Raw genomic sequence first — 24,954 nt, 5'->3', positions numbered from 1 at the left:
TCAAAGTTGGCAACACTAACTCCAAGGTGTTCAACATTAGCCCGGAAGTTGGAAAAACGGGCGCCGGGAGGCTCCGGAGGAGAGATAACTGGCTGCTGCAACAATTGCTGGCCTCCCACCCTTCAGTGACCTTCCTCGTGATAAAACAGAGGTACCTGCCAAAAATGAACGAAAACCGTTGCAAAACGAACGTTCCGGGGCCAAAACACGCAGTTCGGGGTCCCGAAAATGGGCTGTTAAGCACCGAAAATGGTATTCGACCTCGAAGTGGGTTTCTCAGCCCCCAGTGTCCCTCAAAAGGGAGCAAATAAGATGTATGCTAAAAATCAGAGCAATAGGAGATGGTTAAGCGGTCCCGAACCGAGGCGCACGGCCAACGGTCCCGAAAACCGGGAACCGGACTCCGAAATGGGCAAAATGGCCTACGGCCACCAAATGTAGCCTACGGACATTGAGAGATGGTCTACGGGACCTCTCCCTCCCTTCAGGAAAAGAAACAGAGAAAACCGAGTCTGGTTCGCAAACCGAGACAAGGCACAGAAAAGGGTTCGGAAGTCCGGAGGCAGGGCTCACGGTCGCGACTCTGAAACTTCTGAACGAGCACAAAATGCAACATCACCAAGCGCTCAATCGGTGACGTCTGAGTCTTAAGGTCGGTCAAAAATGGGGTGTCTACAGTTGCCCCTCTTTGACAGAACTCGGAAGTCACAAGTGACGGGAGTGAATGTCAAAGCCCAGAGACGACCCATTTTTGACAAGGCCGAAGACTTAGACAAACATACAAGATAGACAAAGATGTGCCCGTAGGCATGCCCGCAGGCAGGGGGCAAAATGCAAATGATATGCAAGAAGCCGAAGGTAACCCAATGATCATGCAAATGCAGCAAGCTGTAATGAAGCAAGTATTCGCAAATAGATGCAACAGTTTTAAGCAAGAATGCAAAGCAAAAACTACATTTTATGCAGTTAAGGATGCGGAGGATTATTCAATCCCCGCCACGTCTCACACGGAGGAGATACGATACCTGCGCGATTCGTCTGGTCGCACCAGCCTCAATTGAACCGTACATACAATATCGTGCCTGCAAAAGAGAGAAATTGCAACAAGTACAATATGCTAACAACACATATTTAATGTGATTTCGAAAGTTCGACACGCGCAGTGCCGGTGAGTGAATGCATCGCAATGCAAGAACGGAATATGAGTGACAACGCATGCTCAAACATGGAGGTATGCCAATATCAAGAAACGTGCATGACAATGTGAGTATGCTCATGAGAATGCAAGATAATGTAACACGAGCAAGAATCAGGGCGCCCGTTTGTCATGAACCAACGAGTACGAAAATGCGCGTTTCGGCGAAGGCAACTCAATCGCGGCCTCCGATCTGCTTCTTTGAAATGTTACGACTCATTTAAAAAGGATACACTTTGATTTCGATGAATGATGATGAGACACATGTCAGAATTTGAAACCGAAGTCCCGACGGAGCAATTTCGCGACCGGAAGTGTACTTTTCTTGAACTTTTTCAGGTCCCGGGAACTCCGATCTTCCTCAAAATTTGCAGAGAGCTAGGTGAGCATGTGGGGATGATGGCCGGCCATTTATCTTCCCAAGGGGAGGTGGCCAACCGGTTTCCACAAAAGCTAATGGCTGGCCGGCCATTTTTGCAAAAAGCAGATGGCTGGCCAGCTAGAAATAGGGGCCGGCCGGCCATGCCCTTTTCCCAGGGGCATTTTGGTCTTTTTCCCTCCTTTTTGATGCTCTTGCAATCCAAGGCTTGAGGCCTATAAATGGCAGCCGAACCTCACTTCATTTCTTGCCTCTTTCAACACTTTTCTCTCCAGATTTGAGTTTCACGCGCGTTTTCCAACGCCCCGCGCAAATTGTTTTCGCAAAAACACTCAGTTTTAAACACTTTGGAGCGATTAAATTCCGGCTTCGGAGCTTCTTTTTGCATTTTCACCACTTGAGGTAAGTTCATCTTAATATTTGGAATATTTTCTCGGGAGTTGACTTTTGTGGACTTTTTATTTCCCGAGGGTTGACTTTTGTTGACTTTTTCCAATTTTTGCTCACTTTGCTCATTTTTGCTCCCCTTTTGTAGATTCTTGAAAATGGCGGGCAATTCTCCTCACGGTGGAGGTTTTTCGGGTGCCGGGGACGATTTCGATCCTATGACTCTACCTCCGAGGACTCGCCCTTTCATTCCCGAGAGGTACCGTCCGGCAGCGCACGTCCTCCCGCGCGCTGTTTTCCGTCACTTTACCAGTTTTGACGAGAGAGCACCCGTGGATCTGCTTCTCAGAGAGCCGGAGCAGCATCTCTCTCACGATGCCCGAGAGGTATTTTCCTCATCTTCTGTATTTTACATTTCGCACCTTTGACATGCTTGAACATGCTGTTTAGCTTATGACATAGTACTTTGCTTACATCTTGAACATGTAGCTTCGATACTTGAATTCTTGAACACTCAGCTCATCAATTAATTGCGAACACACAGCCCACATTAGAACACACGGTTCAAACACTGATTTGTCGAACACACAGCCCGAATTCGAAAGTGAACACACAGCCCACACTTTACATTTTCTGAACACACAGCCCAGATAGATAGTGAACACGCAGCCCACATTAGTTGAAGTTTGAACACGCAGCCCAAACTTCGAATTTTCTGAACACGCAGCCCAGGTAGATAGTGAACACGCAGCCCACAAGTTGAAATTTGAACACGCAGCCCAAACTTCAAATTTTCTGAACACGCAGCCCAGATAGATAGTGAACACGCAGCCCACAAATTAACTGAAAGTTGAACACGCAGCCCAAACTTCAAATTTTCTGAACACGCAGCCCAGGTAGATAGTGAACACGCAGCCCACAATTTAACTGAAAATTGAACACGCAGCCCAAATTTCAAATTTTCTGAACACGCAGCCCAGGTAGATAGTGAACACGCAGCCCACAAATTAACTGAAAATTGAACACGCAGCCCAAATTTCAAATTTTCTGAACACGCAGCCCAGGTAGATAGTGAACACGCAGCCCACAAATTAACTGAAAATTGAACACGCAGCCCAAATTTCAAATTTTCTGAACACGCAGCCCAGGTAGATAGTGAACACGCAGCCCACAAATTAACTGAAAGTTGAACACGCAGCCCAAATTTCAAATTTTCTGAACACGCAGCCCAGGTAGATAGTGAACACGCAGCCCACAATTTAACTGAAAGTTGAACACGCAGCCCAAATTTCAAATTTTCTGAACACGTAGCCCAGGTAGATAGTGAACACGCAGCCCACAAATTAACTGAAAATTGAACACGCAGCCCAAATTTCAAATTTTCTGAACACGCAGCCCAGGTAGATAGTGAACACGCAGCCCACAAATTAACTGAAAATTGAACACGCAGCCCAAATTTCAAATTTTCTGAACACGCAGCCCAGGTAGATAGTGAACACGCAGCCCACAATTTAACTGAAAATTGAACACGCAGCCCAAATTTCAAATTTTCTGAACACGCAGCCCAGGTAGATAGTGAACACGCAGCCCACAATTTAACTGAAAATTGAACACGCAGCCCAAATTTCAAATTTTCTGAACACGCAGCCCACAATTTAACTGAAAGTTGAACACGCAGCCCAAATTTCAAATTTTCTGAACACGCAGCCCAGGTAGATAGTGAACACGCAGCCCACAAATTAACTGAAAATTGAACACGCAGCCCAAATTTCAAATTTTCTGAACACGCAGCCCAGGTAGATAGAATTTGCATGTAGCTTATTTTACTTCATCGGTATACAGTCCATTCAAATTTCATTGGCACACAGCCCATTTCATCTCATTGGTACACAGCCCATTTCATCTCATTGTTGACACATATATTCATTCTGAATGCAGGCTTGCTCCTGCAGTGTGCGAGGATATGGTTCCACCATGGCGCGGGATTGGTATGCTGAGCTCCCGGAGGGCGTCAGAGACTTAGTGGATCTGGCAGGATTTGGACCCTTCTGCGTCGGGTTATCACGCTGTCCTGCCAGGAGGACCTTGATGGCAGCTCTGGTAGAGAGATGGTGGGACACCACCAATTCCTTCCATTTCTCTGCTACCGGGGACATGACCATGACCCCTTTTGATTTCGCTGTATTGACCGGTTTAGACGTCGGAGGTTGGTCCATTCCCTACGACGAGGATATGGGCGAGTGGGAGGCCGCCTGGATGTATTTGTTGGGGGCTCGCCCACCCGTTGATAGGGTTTCAGGGAGAGTCAGATACACTTGGTTCTCTTCCCATTTCCGGCGGGCGGAGATGGTGCCTGAGAGTCCCGAGGAGACGGAGCAGTACGCCCGTGGTTTCCTGATGTTCCTCTTCGGGACTACCCTGTTCGCCGACAGAGGGAACACCATTGGGCTATACCTGCTGAGCGCTCTAGTCGACCTATCACAGGTCAGTAGATATGACTGGGGTGGCGCCGGCCTGGCTACCCTTTATTTTTATATGAGCGCGACCTCCCGCGGGCGGGGCGATTTGCTTGGCGGCTACTGGAGAGCTTGGGAGGTACTTTCTGTCCCCTCGATTTACATTTCTGCTCTCATTACTTGTACATTGCACACACAGCGCACTTTTACAGTCTGTATTTTGCTCTCAGCATTTCGTACTTACATTCTGCACTGCTTTTCTCAGCTATGGGTTTATGTATACTTCCCATCATTAGCCCCAGAGCTGGAGGTGGTGGGGATTCCCGTGACCCCATATTCATTGATATTCGAGGGCCCGCACCGACCGAGACCTCGAGAGACCCTCGTTCGCCTGCGACAGTACTTCGACACCGTGCGACACTCAGAGGTACCTCAGAACTTTCAGTTCTTTTCATTTTCATCTTTGATTTGCACTGTATATTCTTGATTTCTGATCGGTTTATGCATTTGTCATCCGCAGATTACATGGCAGCCTTGGGCGCCCCTGGGTGATGATCTCCGACTTCAGTACACCGGAGCGTCGGGCATCTCCCAATATAGGGTCCTGCTCGAAGGGCCGGTTGGCAGGGCCTGGTTCCTGGGGGAGCGCTTTCTGCGCCAGGTACGGGGGTATCTTTCTCAAGATGTTCCCGCAGTACCTCCAGCTAGTATGCGGACCGCTGACAGGCTCTCTTACTCAGAGGTAGTCGGCGCCATGCTGGGCAGTGATGCTTTGCTATATGTTGCGGAGGGGGACTACGCCACCTACCGTCACATATATTTGATGCCTCCATTGACAGAAGCTCATATTCCGATGATGAGACCTGCCGGTATGTCATCCTCGGACCAGGCTCGGGCTCGAGCTACAGACGTCCCTTCTTCTAGCAGGGCTGGCACATCTAGAGGTGGGAGTAGACCGTTTCCTCCGACTCCGTCGATTCATCCTCATCTGGGATGGCCAGATATGCCTACTGAGTTGATGGCGTGGCAGTATGGGGCTAGCTCTCCGACTCCGATCCCACTAGAGCCTCCTATGCCCAGTGATCGATACGCCATTGATCCGGACTCACCGCCGGTATGCTCCACTTTTCATTCATCATTCAGATGTTTAGACATTCTTCTGTTTACTGATGATTATGAGCTCATTTTTGCAGCCATCGCGAGGGTACATAGAGGAGGTGGTTGGACTGGTGGCCACACTCGAGGGCATGGTCCTGCGCAGGGAGGCACAGTTATCTGTCGCGGGCATTCAGGTACCCTTCAGTTTTCTGGCATTTATCATACTTCTGATGACATGCTGATTTCTACTGTATCGATAGACTACTTGTGTAGAGCACATCTGACACACACCCCATTTGGACACTGTATTTACATGCGCCCACTTCATGTAGCCTTTGCTTGTATCTGTATTTGATGTACATATTTGGACTGATGTATTTGAATTGAACTCTTTGTTTTCAGATGCCTTCATGGTCCGGTCAGCCGCAGGCTAGGCCACCTGGGCCTCATTGGGGAGCTGGGCCATCTGAGCCTTTTCAGGGGGCGGGGTCATCTCGGCCTTCCCGAGGAGCCGGGCCATCTAGGCCTTATCGAGGAGCTCGAGGAGGGACTGTCCGCAGACGCAGGGCTCATGTTGTGGAGGTGGAGCCTGATGAGGAGGAGGAGGAGGCTACCGACCGTCAGTTCGAGACATCTGTTGAGGAGGGAGGCTCCGGTTTTGGCTCGGGGAATAGAGGCGAGGCTGAGGAGGATCCTGAGGATGACAGCCCCGACTCAGATGATGGTGTGGAGGTCGTCCCGCAAAAGAGGACGAGGCGTGCTTCTCGTTCCCGCTCCCGAGGATTTTGATGTTGCTATTTCCTGCTTTATTTTTCTTTTACTAGTAGTTTGTAGCACTTTGCACATTGTTAGGTAGTTTTATTTTTTTGTAAAACTTGTGCCTTTGTTGGTTGTAAAGCATGATGAAATGAAATAGCTTTTGGAAAGGTGTTTGTATTTTGAACTTTTAGCATCGTATCGCACCAACTTATTTTGCACAAAAATGAGATTGAATGGTAATGCGCAATGTGTAATCACCAAGTCAGGTAGTGAACCGACGCAACAAACTAAACAACTCAACTTACTAAGATATAACAGAATCTTTAGCAAGTTTACAACTCGATAAGCAAAATGCAACAACACAAACAAACAAGACTTTAACAAAAATTGCTTAAACAGAGAGCAATGACTCAAAAACACGAAATACGTCCGCTCGACGAACAACTCGATAAGCAAAACAACAACTCGATAAGCAAAACTCAACAACAAAAAGAGCGTACTTCTGACGATCTGGGCATCGGAACGCATCCGAAACGGAGAGAGATGAAGGTCTTTGACTCCCCCGTTGTATGGAAATGCTTGGAACTTTCCCTCGAAGAGTAAAACAGGGCCAATGAGATACACTGCAGCATTGCCAGCCATCCCTGGGAGCTGGCCGGCCATTTTTGGTGGAGAGAGACAGCTGGCCGGCCATTTCTGAAAAAGTAAATGGCTGGCCAGCCAGAAAAAGCAGCTGGCCGGCCATTCAGTCCTGCAACCACCAGATTTTTGACACGTGTCCCCGTGAATAGTGTTTTTCCTTCTATAAAAGCCTCAACTTCGGGAACATTCATTTCATCTTAGTTTTAGCCAAAGATGGAGGCGTTTCTTGCAGAAAATATCACATCTTGGATCTCTTCTCTAGATGGCTCGGAAAAGTTGAATTTCCGGGGTTTCGGCTTGAATGCACTATTCACGCTGAGCCGTACTCCGCTACAGCTTCCTTTTCTCCATGCCGCGGCCAGGTTCTGGAATCCAGTGACGCATGTTTTTAGCTTTGGCGGCCAAGAGATGTGTCCCACTTTCGAAGATTTTCAGGTTTTGATGGAGTCTGAATGCTCTGAAGTGATCTTGCCTCAGCTCCGTTTTGGTCACGCCCAGGCTTTAGGGCGGATGTGTGGGCTCACGGCGCACGACGCTCGATCTCTGATCTGCAGTGGGGAGCTGGACATCCTCGGCTTGATCCATCGTTTTTCCGACGCCGGTGACCGCAGCAACCATTATTGGCAGGGTTTCCGGCAACACGCCCTCTGCTTATGTTTGTTGTCTCACTTTCTGCTTTCCTCGGGCTTCGGCGGGGCTAGCATTCGCCTGATTGAAGTCGCCCAAGGTTTGAGAGAAGGAAAGAGCAGTATTGCCATGACCTTGGCCGAGACACTGATGGGCTTAGATTCTGTCTATCGCCGGGAGGCGACTAGGTTTGCTGGGAGTCCACTGCTGCTGCAGGTAATGTTTCCCACCCGTCCTTACATATATATCTGCTCACATCACTCGACCCTCAGGCTCGATTTTTCTCTCAAAACCCTTGTCTTACTTTTCTCTCATCATACATCTCTCTATTCTTTATTCTCTCATTTTCCATCCCTCCCCTAGGTATGGTTAATGGATAAGTTGCAGGTTGTGGACTCTTGCCCGGCCTATTCAGCTCGAGGCTACTTCTTTCGGCAGCGCCTAGTCAATGCTCTTGACGAAAGGTGGTGGTTCGATTGGATGTGCAATTTGTCCGCAGACGGCATTGCTTGGCGTTGTCCTTGGCTCAACCTCCCGGCAATGAGCTATAGTATGTCCCGGCTGACAGGGATTCAATTGGTTGGTCTAACCCACTGCGTATTCTATTTTCCGTTCCGGTTCCTGCGTCAATTTGGTCATGATCAGACCTGTCCACCGGAGGGGATTGAGTATCCAGCTACTTTCCCGGTCCGGGGTGCACAGCTTGCCCGATATGCCACGGCATGGAGGACTAGAGAGCTCCTGGCCCCCGCTCCAACTTTCAGTTGCACTTTATCCGATGAGTGCATGGATTGGCTCAATGAGGAGGCACAAGTTGGGCCCAGCTTGGCATCAGATGCTTCGTCCAGCTCTGGGAGGGGACGCGGAGATACTTGATTCAACTATGCCTCAAATTTATTGCTCATTTAGCATTTTCAAGTTTTCTTTATGAATGTACTAAAAAAAGCAACCTCGATTGTAATGCAAGAGCAGGAGAACTCTATTTTGAAATCAATGAAATTGAAAGTTATGGTACTGAAAATTTTCCACTTTTGGTCCAAAAATGGTCTTAGTCGTAAAAAGATTAATTTGAACAAAGTCAACTTTTATTAAAACTTTTCAAAACCATTTTCGATGTGGATCAGAATTGGACACGCCGAAAATCTGTCACTGAGATGCACAACCCCAGATCCCCGCAACTGGAAAGTTGCCCCTAGTCTGAAGAACAATGCGGCACTGCACAGCAACGGAAAGTTGCCCCTAGTCTGAGTAACTTTGCACCATCGCGGCAACGGAAAGTTGCCCCTAGTTTGAACAGCACTGTACCGGAGATCACGATAAATGCTGATGGATAAAGATGACTGAGATGATCAGGATGGACAAAGTTGATCGGGGAAAAGTTTATGGCTGAACTTCAAGATGAAGCTGCCTACGTATCCCAAAGATGGGAATCAAGCCTTACGTAGTTCAGGCTTGGGTTCACTCGAGTATTTTCGCTCTCCTTTTGCGCTCTAACTTTTGCCAAGGCCGCCCTTTGCGGGTTTTCAACCTTGCGAGCTCAGTTTTTATATTTTCTAATTTTTTGTGCTCTGAATTTTGCCTAGGTCGCCCTTTCGGGTTTTCGGCCTAGCGAGCCTCTCAAGGATAGTATTTCTTCAACTTGTCCATATTGATCGGTTGTGAGAACTCCAAGCCATCTAGATCCATCAGAACCACAGCCCCACCTGACCAGATAGCTTTGATGATGTAAGGACCAGTCCAATTAGGTTTGAACTTGCCCCTTGGGTCGTGGATAGGAGCTCGGTTGTCTTTGAGCACCAAATCTCCTTCTTTCAGATTCCTGGACTTAACTTTCTTGTTGAAAGCCCGGGCAATTCTGCGTTGATAGCCTTGGATGTGGTACAGTGCTTTCAGTCTTCTTTCATCAAAGAGCATGAGTTCTTCGAATCTGCTTTGCTGCCAATCTACTTCGGCTATCTGGCATTCAGCCAATACTCGTAACGACGGAACCTCAATCTCAATGGGTAAAACAGCCTCCATTCCATAGACCAATGAATATGGAGTTGCTCCAGTAGAAGTTCTGATTGAAGTCCTGTAGCCCCACAGAGCAAATGGCAGCTTGTCTGGCCAATCTCGATAGGTTTCCACCATCTTCTGTAGTATATGCTTGATATTCTTGTTGGCAGCCTCAACCGCCCCGTTGGTCTGCGGCCTGTATGTAGATGACTTATGGAAAGCCACATTGTATTTCTCCAACAAGTCTATCACTTCTTTCTTGAAGTGGGAACCATTATCTGAAATTATCTCGTTCGGCACCCCGTAGCGACAGATGATGTTGTTCCTGATGAACTTTGCGACATGCGACGCCTTCAACACCGCGTATGATTGGGCCTCGACCCACTTTGTGAAATAATCTATCGCTACTAGGATAAACTCATGCCCGTTGGACCCCTTCGGGGTAACAGCTCCGATCACATCAATTCCGCAGACTGAAAAAGGCCACGGCGAAGTCATGTTGTACATTTTTGACGGCGGGATGTTCATGCGATTTGCATGAATTTGACACTTGTGGCATCGCCGAACAAAGCTAATGCAATCCTCCTCCATGGTTGACCAGTAGTAACCCTGTCTGAGGATCTTTCTGGCCAGCATCACTCCATTCATGTGTGCACCGCACTCCCCCCCATGGATGGCTTCCATCAGGCGTTTTGACTCTTCAGCTTCGACACAGAGCTTATGCATTCCCAGATGGCCTCTTTTGTACAGCTTACCCCCGCAGATGCTAAACTGAGCAGCCATTCTTCTGACAGCCCTCTTATCCTTGGCATTTGCCCCTAGTGGATATGTCTCCTTTTCCAAGAAGTTCCAGATGTCGTAATACCAGGGGTTGCCGTCTTGAACCTCATCTATGACGGAAATTGACTCCTATGCTGGCGCGAACTTCTGATCAATAATGACTGGACGCATCCGGACTCCGGACGGGATGTCTATTATAGAAGATAGAGTTGCTAATGAATCTGCGAACCTGTTGTTCTCTCTTGCGAGGTGGGTGAAATTTAGCTTCTCAAACCGGGGAATTAACAAATCCAAGGTTTGGTGGTAGATTATCATCCTTTCCTCCTTGACTTTCCAATCTCCTTTTGCTTGAGACACAACAAGGTTCGAGTCCCCAATGACGTCCAACCGTTTTGCCCCTAATTCCAGGGCTGCTTCCAGGCCAGCAATACCTGCCTCATACTCTGCTTCATTATTTGAGACTTTGAACCGGAGCTTGAATGCTAAAGGGATACGGGAATCATCAGGCGCTATCAGCAACACCCCTATCCCATACCCATACTGGTTTGACGCTCCGTCAAAGTACATTGTCCAAGTTTCATCTTCGACGTGCAGAATGGCTTCATCTGGGAATAGATACTCAACCGCTTCATCCCCCTCAACCGGGTGGTCGGCAAGGAACTCCGCTACCGCTCTGCCTTTTACTGACTTGCGCGTTACATACTTCAAATCAAATTCAGAGAGCAACAGCAGCCAGCGAGCCAGCCTACCCGTAAGTGCAGGTTTCTCGAAAAGATATTTGATGGGATCCAAACGCGAAACCAACATCACTGAGTGGGCTAACAGGTAGTGCCACAGCTTCCTGGTTGCCCATACCAAGGCCAAACAAGCCTTCTCCAGCGGTGTATAGCGAGTCTCGTAATCCAGCATCTTTTTGCTCAAATAGTAGATGGCTCTTTCCACTTTGTCTTCTGACTCCTGCGCGAGCATGCAGCCCATGGTAGTCTCAGTTACCGAAAGATACAGTATCAACGGCCTCCCCGGCTCTGGCGGTGACAACACGGGTGGGTTCTGTAGGTACTCTTTGATCTGCTCAAAAGCTGCTTGACATCGGCCGTCCCACTGGAATTTCTTTCCTTTCTTCAGGAGACCAAAAAGTGGTTCACAAGTCAAGGTTAATTTAGAAATAAACCGCCTTATGAATTGCACTTTACCCAGAAAGCCTCGCACCTCCTTTTCAGTCCTTGGTGGTGGCATTTCTAAGATGGCCTTGATTTTGGAAGGGTCGACCTCGATGCCCCTTTGTGTAATCAGAAACCCTAGCATCTTCCCTGCTGTAACACCAAACGTGCATTTCTGGGGATTCAGTCGCAGCCGAAACTCTTTGATCCGTTGAAAGAATTTTTGTAAGGCGGTGTAGTGGCCCTCTCTATCTTTGGACTTAACAATCATGTCGTCCACGTACACCTCGACCTCCTTATGGATCATATCATGCAATATTGTAGTTGCTGCCCATTGATACGTAGCTCCAGCATTTTTCAACCCGAATGGCATCACCCTATAACAATATGTCCCCCACGGGGTAGTGAACGCAGTCTTCTCCCGGTCTTCGGGTGCCATCACTATCTGATTATAGCCTGAGAAACCATCCATAAACGAAAGCAAGGCGTGTCCTGCCGTGAAATCCACCAATTCGTCGATGTGTGGCAAGGGAAAGTCGTCCTTCGGACTGGCCTTGTTCAAATCTCTGAAGTCTACACAGACCCGAATCTTGCCATCCTTCTTTGGCACCGGAACTATATTGGCCAACCAAGTTGGATATTCAGATACTAGCAGGAACCCTGCGTCAATTTGCTTGGTGACCTCTTCCTTAATCTTGAGGGCCCAGTCCGGGCGAATCCTTCTGAGTTTCTGTTTGACAGGGCGGGCCTCGGGATCAAGAGGGATCCGGTGCTGTACAATCTCATGATCGATTCCAGGCATGTCTTCATAGGACCACGCGAAAACATCTTTGAAATCTTTTAATAAAGCGACTAAGCGCTCGCGCTCCTCTGAAGACAACGTGGACCCGATCTGGACCAGCCGCGGGTCCTTCTCAGTACCAACATTCACAGTAGTGATTTCATCCATTAAAGGTTTAACAAATCTTTCCTGCTCTTGATCAATTAATCGTTGCAAAACTGGGGGAATTTCTCCCTCGCTATTTTCATCAAAATTTTGAAAATCCTGATTTAAGCAATAAATCAAAGGCACAGAAAAATACTCGGAAACCACATCCACATCATTCTCATTAAATACTTCCAAGCCGTCAGATTCCTCTGTTACAACAGACTCAAAAGAAAATGAAAAAGACGACCTAGACAGGACTGTGGTATCCGGGTTATCACCCCCAGGAATACCGGACTCAGACTCAGTCGAGCTGGAATCTGATTCTGACGCACAAGATTCGGTAGAATCAAATTCTGGCTCACTACCTGACCCGGAACTGCTAGATAAAAAGCCTTCTTCATACTGCCAGATGAGAGAAGGTGCGATAGATGCATCCAAGATCGGCGCTGGAAAGCCTGCAGCTATTTCATCTCCAATCACAGAAACCAAAGAGTTATCCCCCAAGCACTCTTGGCCGATCGGAGGATCTGATAGTAGACTCGCCAGTGCTACCCCCATTTCAAGCTCTGTGCTCTCAGGATCCACTGCTTCATATTGTTCAACCTCAGTTGGTGGGTCTGTCTGCGCTTCGGCAACGTCATCCCCAGATAATTGTATGTCGAAGAAGATTTCAAAACCAGGCACGCGCTCCCCCTTCGCGTTTAGCCATGGCTCCGGGAAGCCGCAGAATGGAAAATCTTCCCCCTCCCGGACGAAACGTCCGTTTAGGGTACCCCAGATGGGCCTGTGCATTAAATCAAATGGCTTCCCGGCCTTCTTTGCCCTGGCCCTTCCGGCCATTTCTTTTCCGTTCCTCACCCAATCCTCCTTGGTGGGCAGATAACCCAGTCCAAAGGCGTGGGGGTTGTGTGGCACTTCGGCCAATACTGAGACGCCCTTCCGGCCGCTTCTCCCTAATCCCATCCCAGGGATATGTTTTAGCTTGTTCATGAGGTATATAGATTGAGCACTAACGTACGTGCCTTCATTCACAGCCATGACATTCTGCACTATTTGAGCCTCGGCCAAGGTGAACCCCGACAAAAACACATCCTCCGTGCCGTGTTCGATCTCCAAGACAGGCGTGGACACTTCCGGCGGCGGATGGATTGATGAATTCCCAAAGACGATCGCTACCCCTTTCCCGTGGGGGTATTTTAGCATTTGATGTAGAGTGGAAGAGACTGCTTTGACCTGGTGCAACCACGGTCGCCCCAAAAGTAAGTTAAAGGTTGCGGGAACGTCCAAGATATGAAATTCGATACTGTGTTGTCCTGGACCAACCTTGGTTTGAATTTTAACAGTCCCCATCACTTCTCTGCTGGTATTGTCATATGCTCTGATCACTTGGGTGGTTGGGACGAAGTCTGCGGGTTTTAACCCGATTGCATATGCCGTTCTGGTTGGGCAGACATTGATCGCAGACCCGGTATCAACTAGTACCACCGGTATCCACTTATCTCTACATTCGACAGAGATGTAGAGAGGTTTGTTATGACCTGTGCCCTCAGGTGGTAGCTCTTTGTTCGAAAAGGTTAATGCCGGGGAACCTCCTCCCGGAAAAACCAGCCCAACCAGCTGTTCAGGCGTGGTGTCTATGGAGAGTTTGGACTTGTCCATAGCAGATAGGACAGCTTCTCTGTGCACTCGTGATGCCATTAGCAGTCCCCAGATGGAGATGTCTGCTTGTATCTTTTTCAACTGTTTCAGCACAGCTTCATCTTCAATTTGTTTCTCCTTCTGTCTTTCTGCTTCTCTGTCCTTCCCGGATGCCTCGGGTTGGTCCAGGTGTGGGGGCTTGAAGTACCGCCCACTTCTTGTCATATGGTCAACCTCATCGAGGTACCAAGTATCATCCGGTTGGTTATTCCCCCAGTCTTCATCGGTGTGGGCAAGACATAAATCGTCATCTTCCCACCACATTCCACTGGCAGCCAACAGACACCTGTCTGGCTCTGGTCTACTCGCACTCTCAGTGCTCTCTGTCCATATGCTCGCAGCATTGTCTGTCTTTGTGCACACAGCACTTTCAGTCCCCTCAGGGCCCTTTGCCTTTCTGGCTCTCTCAGTAGCCTCAAATTTTTCTTGTTCCAGCTGCGTCAGTACAGCTGGTTGCTCAACAGTTCCTGTATCTACAATGCCCATATCTTGAGCGGAATTCTTAACACCGGCGCTCTCCGGCGGTACAACTTGATTTTCGGCCGTTCCGGCCACAACTGATATTTCTGCCCCTGCCGGGCTCTGTTCTGATTGAGTTTCCCCCACTGCATCCGGTTGATCTTCGAGCCATCCCGTGGCCTCCTCTGATTCCTCATAATCATACCAGTTAATCGATGCATCCCCCAGTTCCTGGTCCTCGAGAAATTGCAAGTTAGCAAAGTCCTCCTCTACGGCTGTCAGCTCATCTGCCCATAGCCCAGATCCATCCCCCCGGATCATGCATAGTTCTCCTGTCTTTGGCAATTCTACACTTAGCCCAATTCGGCTCGTTGATAGGATGTACTTGCTTGGATCATAAACTCCCCCAGCGAAATTCTGCCCAGTCCCAGATTCAACAGACTCAGTCTCTCCCAAAATCTGCCCTGTCCTGTCTTCGTTGGTCACCACCACCGGTTCCGGTTGGGTTTTGGAGATGTCCACCATGCACAAGAAGTCAGTGCAATCGGGGAGGAGCACCTTCGGCTTGGGTAGGTGAGTGGACGTAATATAGATGCTGGGATCGTAAGATGCGACCCCAGTCTGGATAAAGTTAATTCTTTTGGGAGGAGGAGCTTGGTTATGTGGTGGGAGAGGGTTGGTTGTGACATTGGGTTTATCAGGAGGCGCGATCACCTGTTTGTCAATAAGATCTTGAATCTCATGACGCAATCTGTAACAACGGTCGGTGTCATGACCGTGTTGTTGGTGATATGCGCAGTACCTTGACGGGTCGTAAGAGGGGGGGAGTGGATTCGGTAATGGCTTTGGTTCCAGGGGTTTTAAATGATTTTTCCTGATCAATATTCCCAGGACCTTGGTCAGAGGCATATATAGTGGAGTAAAGGTTCTTTGGCCTCGTGGTTGGAATCGGTTGTTTTGTGTATTGCTTCCGGACGCGCCGGAGAATGGTGTGGCAGTCATGGGCCTTGGAGGGGGAGGGGGAGTGGTGGTGACCATACTAACTTCCGAGGCTCTCGTATTTGCAGCGCCGCTCGGGCCTGCATTGTTATTGCGATTGAAGGTCCTCCTCGGTTGTTCTCTGTCCTGGTCAAACAGACCTTGCCTCATAGCATCTTCTATTTACACCCCCATGTCATGTAAATCTGCGAAAGTAGGGAAGGGGACTACAATCATTCTCTGCATTAATTTCGGGTGGAGATTGCGCACAATCATCCGAATTTGATCTTTGTCAGTAGGCCTTAAAGTCATCGTTGACGCCTTTGCCCTCCATCGGATCACAAAGTCCGAGAAAGATTCCTTGGGCTCTTGCCTCGTCGTTTCAAGATCACGGGTTGTGATCTCGATCTGAGTGTTGTATGAATATTGTGTGACAAAGGCTTCAGCCATCTCATCCCAATTCTTCTTCACTTCATCTGGTAATCTTGCGTACCAATGGGAGGCCACACCCGACAGGGTTTGGCCGAATAGTGAGAGCTTCTGTGGTCGCGTAAGGCCCATTGGCCGCAAGACATCCGCAAACAATCGGATATGGACCATGGGGTCGCCGGTCCCGTCAAAACGGTCGATTTGTGGCATTTTGAATCTATCGGGGAGCGTTACGGCCTCCTCGGTATATCCATCTCCGATATCCGGCATAGCCTTGGCCCCTTGGGATTTCTTGAAAAGTTTCTCCAGTTTGCTCAATTTCAGAGCTGTTTGATCAACCTCGACCTCGGATGGAGAGTCCGGGTGATTGGGTGTATGGACCTTGGACAGTTGTGGTGGAATCGGGGGCGGAGCTGGCCCCGTTGGAAGACTTGTGTCCTCTTGCAGATTTTGGATAGTCGGTACAGTAGTCTGGGTGTTTGGAGGGACGTCCTGGATAGCAGGAGCCTTTTCAGGTAATGGGGCTCCTGCCAGAGGAGGGATTTGGTGCGAAGCAGATGCTGTGCTCTGTTGTTGCAGTCGGGTGATAAGCTCAGCCTGTTGGGTCATAATCTCAGCTTGTTGCTTAGCAAGCTCATCCCGGCGGACAGCATCTTGTTGCATGGCCCGCATAGTTTCCTGCATTTGGCGTATCATTTCCTCAACTCCTGTCGGTGCCGTCATACTGTTCCGATTTGTCTGAACTACTGGCAGATCTGACTCAATGGGGATCTCAATCCAAATGTCCACTAATGGGGGATACCACTGTTCTGGTGCTCTCTGCTCAGATGTACTGCGCTTTCTCTGCTTCCTTCTTGTAACAGGGGGAAGAGAATGGAACACTGGCTGTCCGTCGATTAGATCCTCAGATCGATGGAGTCGACGACCTCGTGTCCAAGGTGCTTGGGGAATGCCTGTTGGGTTGGAAGCAATCGTGCTAAAACTGACCCTAGCAAAAGATAAATAAAGCGAAAAGGAAATAAATAAACAGATAAACGGGCAGCATAACAGCTTAAAATGAAATGCATGACACACAGTCGGGCATAATCAACACACAGTCAATAAGCTGAATAAACACTGTCCGCAAACACTGATTATCATCCCTGTATCACTGTTCCTTAAAACAGAATCTGATATCCGCAGATAACCAATTCTCCAATACTGGCTGATGCCCGCAAGCCTGATACCCAAACTGATGTACTGAACCGATGCCCTCAGGCCTGGTGTTGTCAACGTTGAACCGTAGCCCGCAGGCTTGATACTCAAACTCATATACTGATCTGATGCCCGCAGGCCTGATACTGACAATTCTGAACTGATGCCCGCAGGCCTGATGCCCAAACTTATATACTGATACATGCATTCCTGTAGAGACGCACTCTAAAGCACATAACAGATAAGTGAGAGCCAAAACACCCCTATGTTGGGGTAGGGTTTCCCTGTCCTATTTTGTCAGGAGCTAGGGTTTCACTATGCACACAGCGGTCTCAAACAACCTATAAACGGGTAAACAACCTGTTCTAATTTGGAATAGTCACTATGGATCCGAATATGCACTAGGCCGAATGGTCAAAGAGGGTGCCCCGGTAAAACCGGGGTTTGTGTTCCCATACTGGCAGAGCCCACAACCGGTCAGCCTTATGGTCATGCCTTGACAAGACAAGCCTCCGGCAAACCGTTCAGGAATAGCAGATGGCAAACACGGTGTCCTAGGCGCACCAATGCAAATGCAATGCAAAGAAACACACAAGTGTAGTCAAAAACAGATATCATGAGTTCGAGTCAAGCTCTCTAAATCCCCAGTGGAGTCGCCAGAAACTGTAACAAGCCCGCGGGGGACCTCGCTACAGCTCGGACTCGACTTTTCGTAGTCACGGTTCTAAGTCTGAACCAAAGAGTCCAAATCTGGCAAATCATTTTAGGAAAACTGATTTTTGAAAGAAGTGCCAAACATGGACTGCTTTGCCAGATACAGAGTCGCCACCTAAATATTTTATTTTGGGAAATTTAGGAAACCCTGACTCGGTGCCAAAAGGCCACGTGTCCGTCATCACCAAAGTTGCCTCGGCTCGGGAACTTGGGTACGATTGGGGAAGGTCACTTCGTGAGCACCCCCGCTCGCCCGGTCATAGACCGGCCTCTACTAATCATGATATCAATTTTTGAAAACATTGCGAATTCTTATTCCGGTTATTAGCCTAGGTTACTACGTGATGCTCACAGCATATAAGTATAGACCGGGTCGCCCAAATTGGAACAAAACATTTCATGCTTGCCTTTTTTGAAGGAAGTTTTGCTACCCGCAGGTAGGCTTGAAACATTTGATGATTTACTCCAATTCAGCTAACCCAACCTTCACCCACAGGCATTCAGGCAGTTATATCACATAAGCACATAGCCTCATGGTAAGCATGCTATTCATGGCAACACTCACACGCATGCAAGGATGCTAAAGCATAAAACTCACCGAGTACTCCAAGCCAAAATAGAAACTATATTAGAAATCATGCATGATCCTAAGTATACAGAAATGCCTAATGCAACACATGCAAAAATGCAACTATAGTAGGCTCGGCTATTCTAAGATGGTATATGAAATGCTACAACTAACATGTATTCAATTTGGATTTGAAAGTACGATGCAGTTAGTATGGTGCGCCGAGCCCGGTGCATGCAATACAGATGAATGAATGCAAAACATGTTGTCATACTGTATGCTAATTTAAACATGCTCTAATCTAACCATTATAAGCGGATAAATAAAAGGGAAAAAAAGACGTGGGGTTGGAAGACATACATCACACTCACCCACACTTATTACAGTTGTGCCCTCGCGCAGAGAGGGTCCGAATAAATAATACAGTCCAAATATTACAGTCCCGAATAAAAGAATATTACAGTCCAAAATATTACAAAATCCTAATTAATTAATGAATTAACTAAGAAAGCAAATAAAACTGGCGTGCAAGCCAGAGACCGCCTTGCTTCTGATGGATGATGCATGTCCGGATTGTCTTGCGCGGAAATCCACCGGAATGCCCCAATTAGCCTCTGTTTACACCTGTTCTTGAAATGCGTGCCAAGCTCCAAAAGGTTGTTGATTCTTTGTTTCGCTGCAACAGAGAGCAGGAAAGGGGCATAGCAATGTATTTGCACAGATATATGCATGTCTCGATCCTCGTGCCACCAATCACGCATACCGAGGCATGATGGCCGAAGAGTCGAAATGCACGACTCAATATAGGATGAATGCATATGAAACTACAGCTAAAACCTAACTCCATCATGGATAATCCGGAGTGTCGGTGACTGGGGAATTGAGACACATTCCGTCACTCGGAGTACGAAATGTACCTCGTTTCCCGTGCCCGGACTAACTCCTATTCCGAGCACGATGCAATATGCATGATATGCATGAAATGCAACTAAGATGCAATCCTAACATACACAATGCTATGAAAATGAGATGCCTCGAAATGCGTGCACGCGGGCACGCAAACCGAGGCAATGATATGTGTCTCGAAATACGTGCACGCGGGCACGCAAACTGAGGCGATGATATGTGTCTCGAAATACGTGCACGCAGGCACGCAAACCGAGGCGATGATATGTGTCTCGAAATACGTGCACGCGGGCACGCAAACCGAGGTGATGATATGTGTCTCAAAATACGTGCACGCGGGCACGCAAACCGAGGCGATGATATGTGTCTCGAAATACGTGCATGCGGGCACGCAAATCGAGGCGATGATATGTGTCTCGAAATACGTGCACGCGGACACGCAAACCGAGGCGATGATATGCGTCTCGAAATACGTTCACGCGGGCACGCAAATCGAGGCGATGATAAAATGCAATGAAATGATATGGAAATGACAAATGGGCTTATACCAACATGAGTAAGCCTCAGCCACACTCACATTGGATGCCGGCGGATAAAAACGGAGTGCTTCGAAATGCGTGCACACGGGCACGCAAACCGAGGCGATGATAAAATGCAATGAAATGATATGGAAATGACAAATGGGCTTATACCAACATGAGTGAGCCTCAGCCACACTCACATCGGATGCCAGCGGATAAAAACGGAGTGCCTCGAAATGCGTGCACACGGGCACGCAAACCGAGGCGATGATAAAATGCAATGAAACATGGCAAAAATGATATGCAAGCATGCTAATGGAATTTCAGCAACAAAATATGGGGGAAAACAGTCCCGAAATGAAGCGAAATGACATGAAATGCAAGGAAATGACCCGAAATGCAACATTAGGCATCCGAAATGGCCTATAGCCATGCCAAACATGCACAATATGGACATGCAATGCAAAGACAGAAGCTAGACAGTCCCAAAATATGCACTTTTACAGTTATAAACATGGCCAAACAGCAAGTATAGACATGGCAAAAATGGCATACAAGGATAGGGGCCAAAAGAGGGGTAATGAAGCAAGTGGTATAAGCTAAACCCAAACTGAAAAATTTCCTTCTACAACACTGAAGATGGACCAAAAATATGAACATTTACAGTATATGGCAGCCTCAAAATCAGTATACAAATATGCTAAAAATGTGATGCAAAACAAGGCTCAAAAGGTGCTATAACATGAAGTATATAAAATAATCACCAAACAGAAAAAAGTTGTGAATGAAACATGAAGTATAGGCCAAAACAAGGCCACTTTCAGTTCGGACCAAGGTCCAAAAACAGAAGCAAAGAGGGCTATCAATTTATGCAAAAATGGGGCCAAATAAGGGATTGAACTACAAGTGGCACATGGAAATACCAAACAATGTTGAGCCCTTCCTCAATGTTGAAGAGGGGCTCAAAATAAGCCTTATATCATTTTACAACATGCTCGAAAATAAATTTCTCATGGGTCAAAAATAGCATGCAAAACTATGACATACAAGATGACCAATGAAGCAAGTGTATTATGGAGGGCTCAAACAGGGTTGAGCCCTTAATGAGAAGTGAAGATGAGCTCAAAATATGGCCCTTTTCAGTTAGGGCCAGAGCTTGAAACCAAAAAGAAGTGGGGCTTAGAAATAGATCAAGAAAAATGTTCAAAAGGGTAAAAGTGTTACTTACCCTTGAAGATTCGAACTTTTGTTGCTTCTTGGATGGATTTGCAGCTTCTTTAGCCTTCAAGAATCCCTCCTTGCTGCTGGAAATGAGATGGTGGTGGTAGAGCTTGGTGGTGTAGAAGGAATGATGGTTAGGGACTTAGGGTTTTTTGAAGAATTGAGAAGGAAGAAGATAGAGTTGGCTATGGAGCTTTGAAGAGTAAATTTTCTAACCCTTAGAAAGGAGGCCACCAGCTGGTTATAAGGATCAAAAAGGGGGTGTAAAGGTGGGGGAGAAGGAGAGCAAAACTCCCCCACAAAATATCCCCCGGATACAGAAAATATCTGGGGGATATTGCCCCACAGCTGTAAAGTGCACAGTGCAAAGAACACGGCCGGTCCATTACTTTTGCTGGAGGTGGCCGGCCGGCCACACCCCCTAGCCGGCCGGCTAGGGGTCAAAAGGGTCAATGCGATTTTCTGGCCGGCTAGCTATTGGAGAGGTACCCCTATGTGTGTACAACACAACCATGTGGTTAAAATTCCAAGAAAGTGGGTCCAAGGGGTTCAACATTGGCTCGGAAAGAGGGGTTCAAAAGGGTCAATTTGAATTACTGGCCGGCCATGAACTTTTAGGGGCCTCTCAGGTGTGTACATCACAGATATGTGGTTGAAAGTTCAAGAAAAAAGGTCCAAGGGGTTCAACATTAGCCCGGAAGAAAGGGGTCAAAAGGGTCAGGTGACCTTAATGGCCGGCCACCAACTTTTAGTGGCCTCTCAGGTGTGTAGATCACAGATATGTGGTTCAAAGTTGGCAACACTAACTCCAATGTGTTCAACATTAGCCCGGAAGTTGGAAAAACGGGCGCCGGGAGGCTCCGGAGGAGAGATAACTGGCTGCTGCAACAATTGCTGGCCTCCCACCCTTCAGTGACCTTCCTCGTGATAAAACAGAGGTACCTGCCAAAAATGAACGAAAACCGTTGCAAAACGAACGTTCCGGGGCCAAAACACGCAGTTCGGGGTCCCGAAAATGGGCTGTTAAGCACCGAAAATGGTATTCGACCTTGAAGTGGGTTTCTCAGCCCCCAGTGTCCCTCAAAAGGGAGCAAATAAGATGTATGCTAAAAATCAGAGCAATAGGAGATGGTTAAGCGGTCCCGAACCGAGGCGCACGGCCAACGGTCCCGAAAACCGGGAACCGGACTCCGAAATGGGCAAAATGGCCTACGGCCACCAAATGTAGCCTACGGACATTGAGAGATGGTCTACGGGACCTCTCCCTCCCTTCAGGAAAAGAAACAGAGAAAACCGAGTCTGGTTCGCAAACCGAGACAAGGCACAGAAAAGGGTTCGGAAGTCCGGAGGCAGGGCTCACGGTCGCGACTCTGAAACTTCTGAACGAGCACAAAATGCACCATCACCAAGCGCTCAATCGGTGACGTCTGAGTCTTAAGGTCGGTCAAAAATGGGGTGTCTACACCTAGTTGTCCACGACGTGATAAAGGGATCGAGATTGTGGAATGCTAGTATTTTCAATGGGTTTGGCGAGCTTCTTCATTAGGCCTTATTTTTCTAGAGGAAATCCTGTGTTTTTTCGGGATTGGTTCAAACAATAGATTAAGAAGGTTTGGAATCATGAAATTATTGTTCAATCCATTGCTGTTCTTTGGATTGTTTGGCGTTAGGAAAATAGTTACGTGTTTAAAGGCATGACTACGACAGAAGTACAAGCAAATCTTCTTGCTGAAGAGCTTACCTCTAATGCTACTTGAAGATCATCCCCATGTTTAGAGTAGGCTTTAATAGCTTAACATCTACTATTGATGTTTGTAATAATGATGATATATGTATGCTCGCAAATTCTCTCTCTAATGTGATAGATTACTAGGTGTGGACTTTTGTCATAGATGGTTTGTGGCGGGAAGTTGATCAAAGTGCGGGCGTGGCATGTGTTTTGTCACACCCCAAACCCAGGTATGATCGGCCGTGGCCCACAGGGCCTTAGCCCAAGGCACACGCAAGCCTAAACACGAATCCAATATCACATTGAACAATTAAACAATAGTCCAATAATAAATAACCAAAACTCAATCCAGTGACATGCCACAAGTGAAAAACAAGTCATAACCAACTTCCTAAAAATATATATATACTAAATGGTACACAAACCGCCCACAAAATAAAATAACTCTAAATAAAACCCAACCACAATGTATGCACAAAACTCGACAAAGCAACCTAAAACAAATTAAATAAATGCCCTAGAGGTCCATGCAATTGAGTCCCCGCTACGCCGTGAATCCACTCTAAGTCCTTCTAACACTTGGAAATGGTAAACAACTAAGTCAGCTGATAGCTCAGTGAGTATCAACATGGATAGTAAATACAGTTTTGAAAATATGATTCAATTCCAAAATAAGATATATATCACAAAAACTAAATTGGCATACAGTTTGGTAAATATAATCTGTTTCAAAAAGAAGGTTCCACAGTTCAACACTTAAAATACTCATGTCTCGCAAGAACATGATAAATGACATTTTCCACTTAAAACAGATTATAACATGAACACCAATAATTTTCTGGGTACCAAGAAAAACAAATAATATGCCACACATTTCTCAAGGCTAGAAGCCCCGTTGGACCCAATACCGAACTAAGAGTCATCCTCAAGGTGGCACTTGGGCCTTTTATCAAAGACGATCCGATTGAAGGTCACCTAGTTGTTTTTAAAGGTCTTTTCCTTACAATCGTTGAGCACTAGAGTCATCACGGCCCAACCCGGATCTGTTCCCTACTGGCCAGAGTCACCACACACAGTGGAATAATTTCCCTGGACTAAATACACACATGGTCCCAATAATCAATACACATCAGTTTCGCAAAACATGGTGATTCATCATTATAAACATGATACCAAAACAAATAGTTTACAATATGCCAAGTTCACACATGTTTCAGAAATAATTTGATTCCATTGATAATATAATAATTTATCAAAACAGTTTAGTCTTGAAACAACAATTTAATTTTCTAACAGTTCAGGGTAGGGGAGCATTTATAAAAATACGTAGCATGAAACTACTCACCTTGAAACGAAATAATATAATCCTCGAATAGAGTATGAAAGTCCAACTACTGCCTTGAACAAAGTATTAAAGCTACACGTCACTACTAATTCAAACATACTAAAAGGAATAATAAACTAAGTAACCCCAAACTAAAGCGCACTAACACAGCTCAACCCAACTCACCGTTACTCTTAAATATTACCTAAGTTCATGTTCTTCACGGTCTAAAATCACCCAAGACATAGGTTCCGATCGAAACTTAACTAAAAGTGACTTTAAGATAAAACAGAGTTTTTCCAATCTCTTCGCTAACTTTGAAAATTAAAAACCCACTCCACATTGTTCGAAAAATTCTAAAACCCTCCAGATATCTACTAATATATCCTAAGTTTCAAACGCAATTGGTTTCACTTGATTTGCTTATCAAATTAATTATCTACAATTTATTATATCTAAACAGATTGTTTTCTGCAGCACTTTAAGGAAATTGACGGTTCTCTTAGTATACACGAGCAATCAACGCAAGGCCAAAAAATGTACAAAACTAGACTCATAACTGGTTCTAATGGCACTAATTTGATAATTTTCGGATTTATACCCAAAGAGAAAAACACTTCCAAAGTTACTGTTTCGGACTGGTTTCCTGGACAGATTTGAATACCTCAATTTATATAGATTTTGACTCCCAAAAATTATGAAAAAATTCAGATATGCAATTCAATATGTAATTAATCTACTGTAAAAATTTCAGATTAAAATTCATCCGTTTGATACGGTTTCTTGATTTTTAAAGTTTGTGATTCT

At 46.7% G+C, this 24,954-nt stretch overlaps 1 protein-coding gene across 2 annotated transcripts; it reads left to right on the top strand.

Annotated features, from left to right (window-relative positions):
* The first annotated feature begins 1,743 nt into the window (after positions 1–1,743).
* On the top strand, positions 1,744–6,362 carry LOC145819715 (uncharacterized). 2 transcript variants are annotated; one of them, XM_082913609.1, is made up of 5 exons: positions 1,744–2,347; positions 4,683–4,844; positions 4,950–5,531; positions 5,611–5,709; positions 5,918–6,362. In XM_082913609.1, exons 1-5 carry the CDS (start codon positions 2,120–2,122, stop codon positions 6,302–6,304), a joined length of 1,458 nt encoding a protein of 485 aa, XP_082769735.1. In that variant the 5' UTR covers positions 1,744–2,119; the 3' UTR covers positions 6,305–6,362. The 2 variants fall into 2 exon arrangements, with proteins under 2 accessions (XP_082769735.1, XP_082769734.1); XM_082913608.1 differs by lacking the exon at positions 1,744–2,347 and adding an exon at positions 4,059–4,556.
* Positions 6,363–24,954: the final 18,592 nt, after the last annotated feature.

The sequence above is a fragment of the Camellia sinensis genome, chromosome 2, assembly GCF_055761805.1.
Source record: "Camellia sinensis isolate YWXY chromosome 2, ASM5576180v1, whole genome shotgun sequence".
Taxonomy (NCBI): domain Eukaryota; kingdom Viridiplantae; phylum Streptophyta; class Magnoliopsida; order Ericales; family Theaceae; genus Camellia; species Camellia sinensis.
The sequence above is the reverse complement of the archived record's forward strand: the minus strand, read 5'-3'. Positions and strand labels throughout refer to the sequence as shown.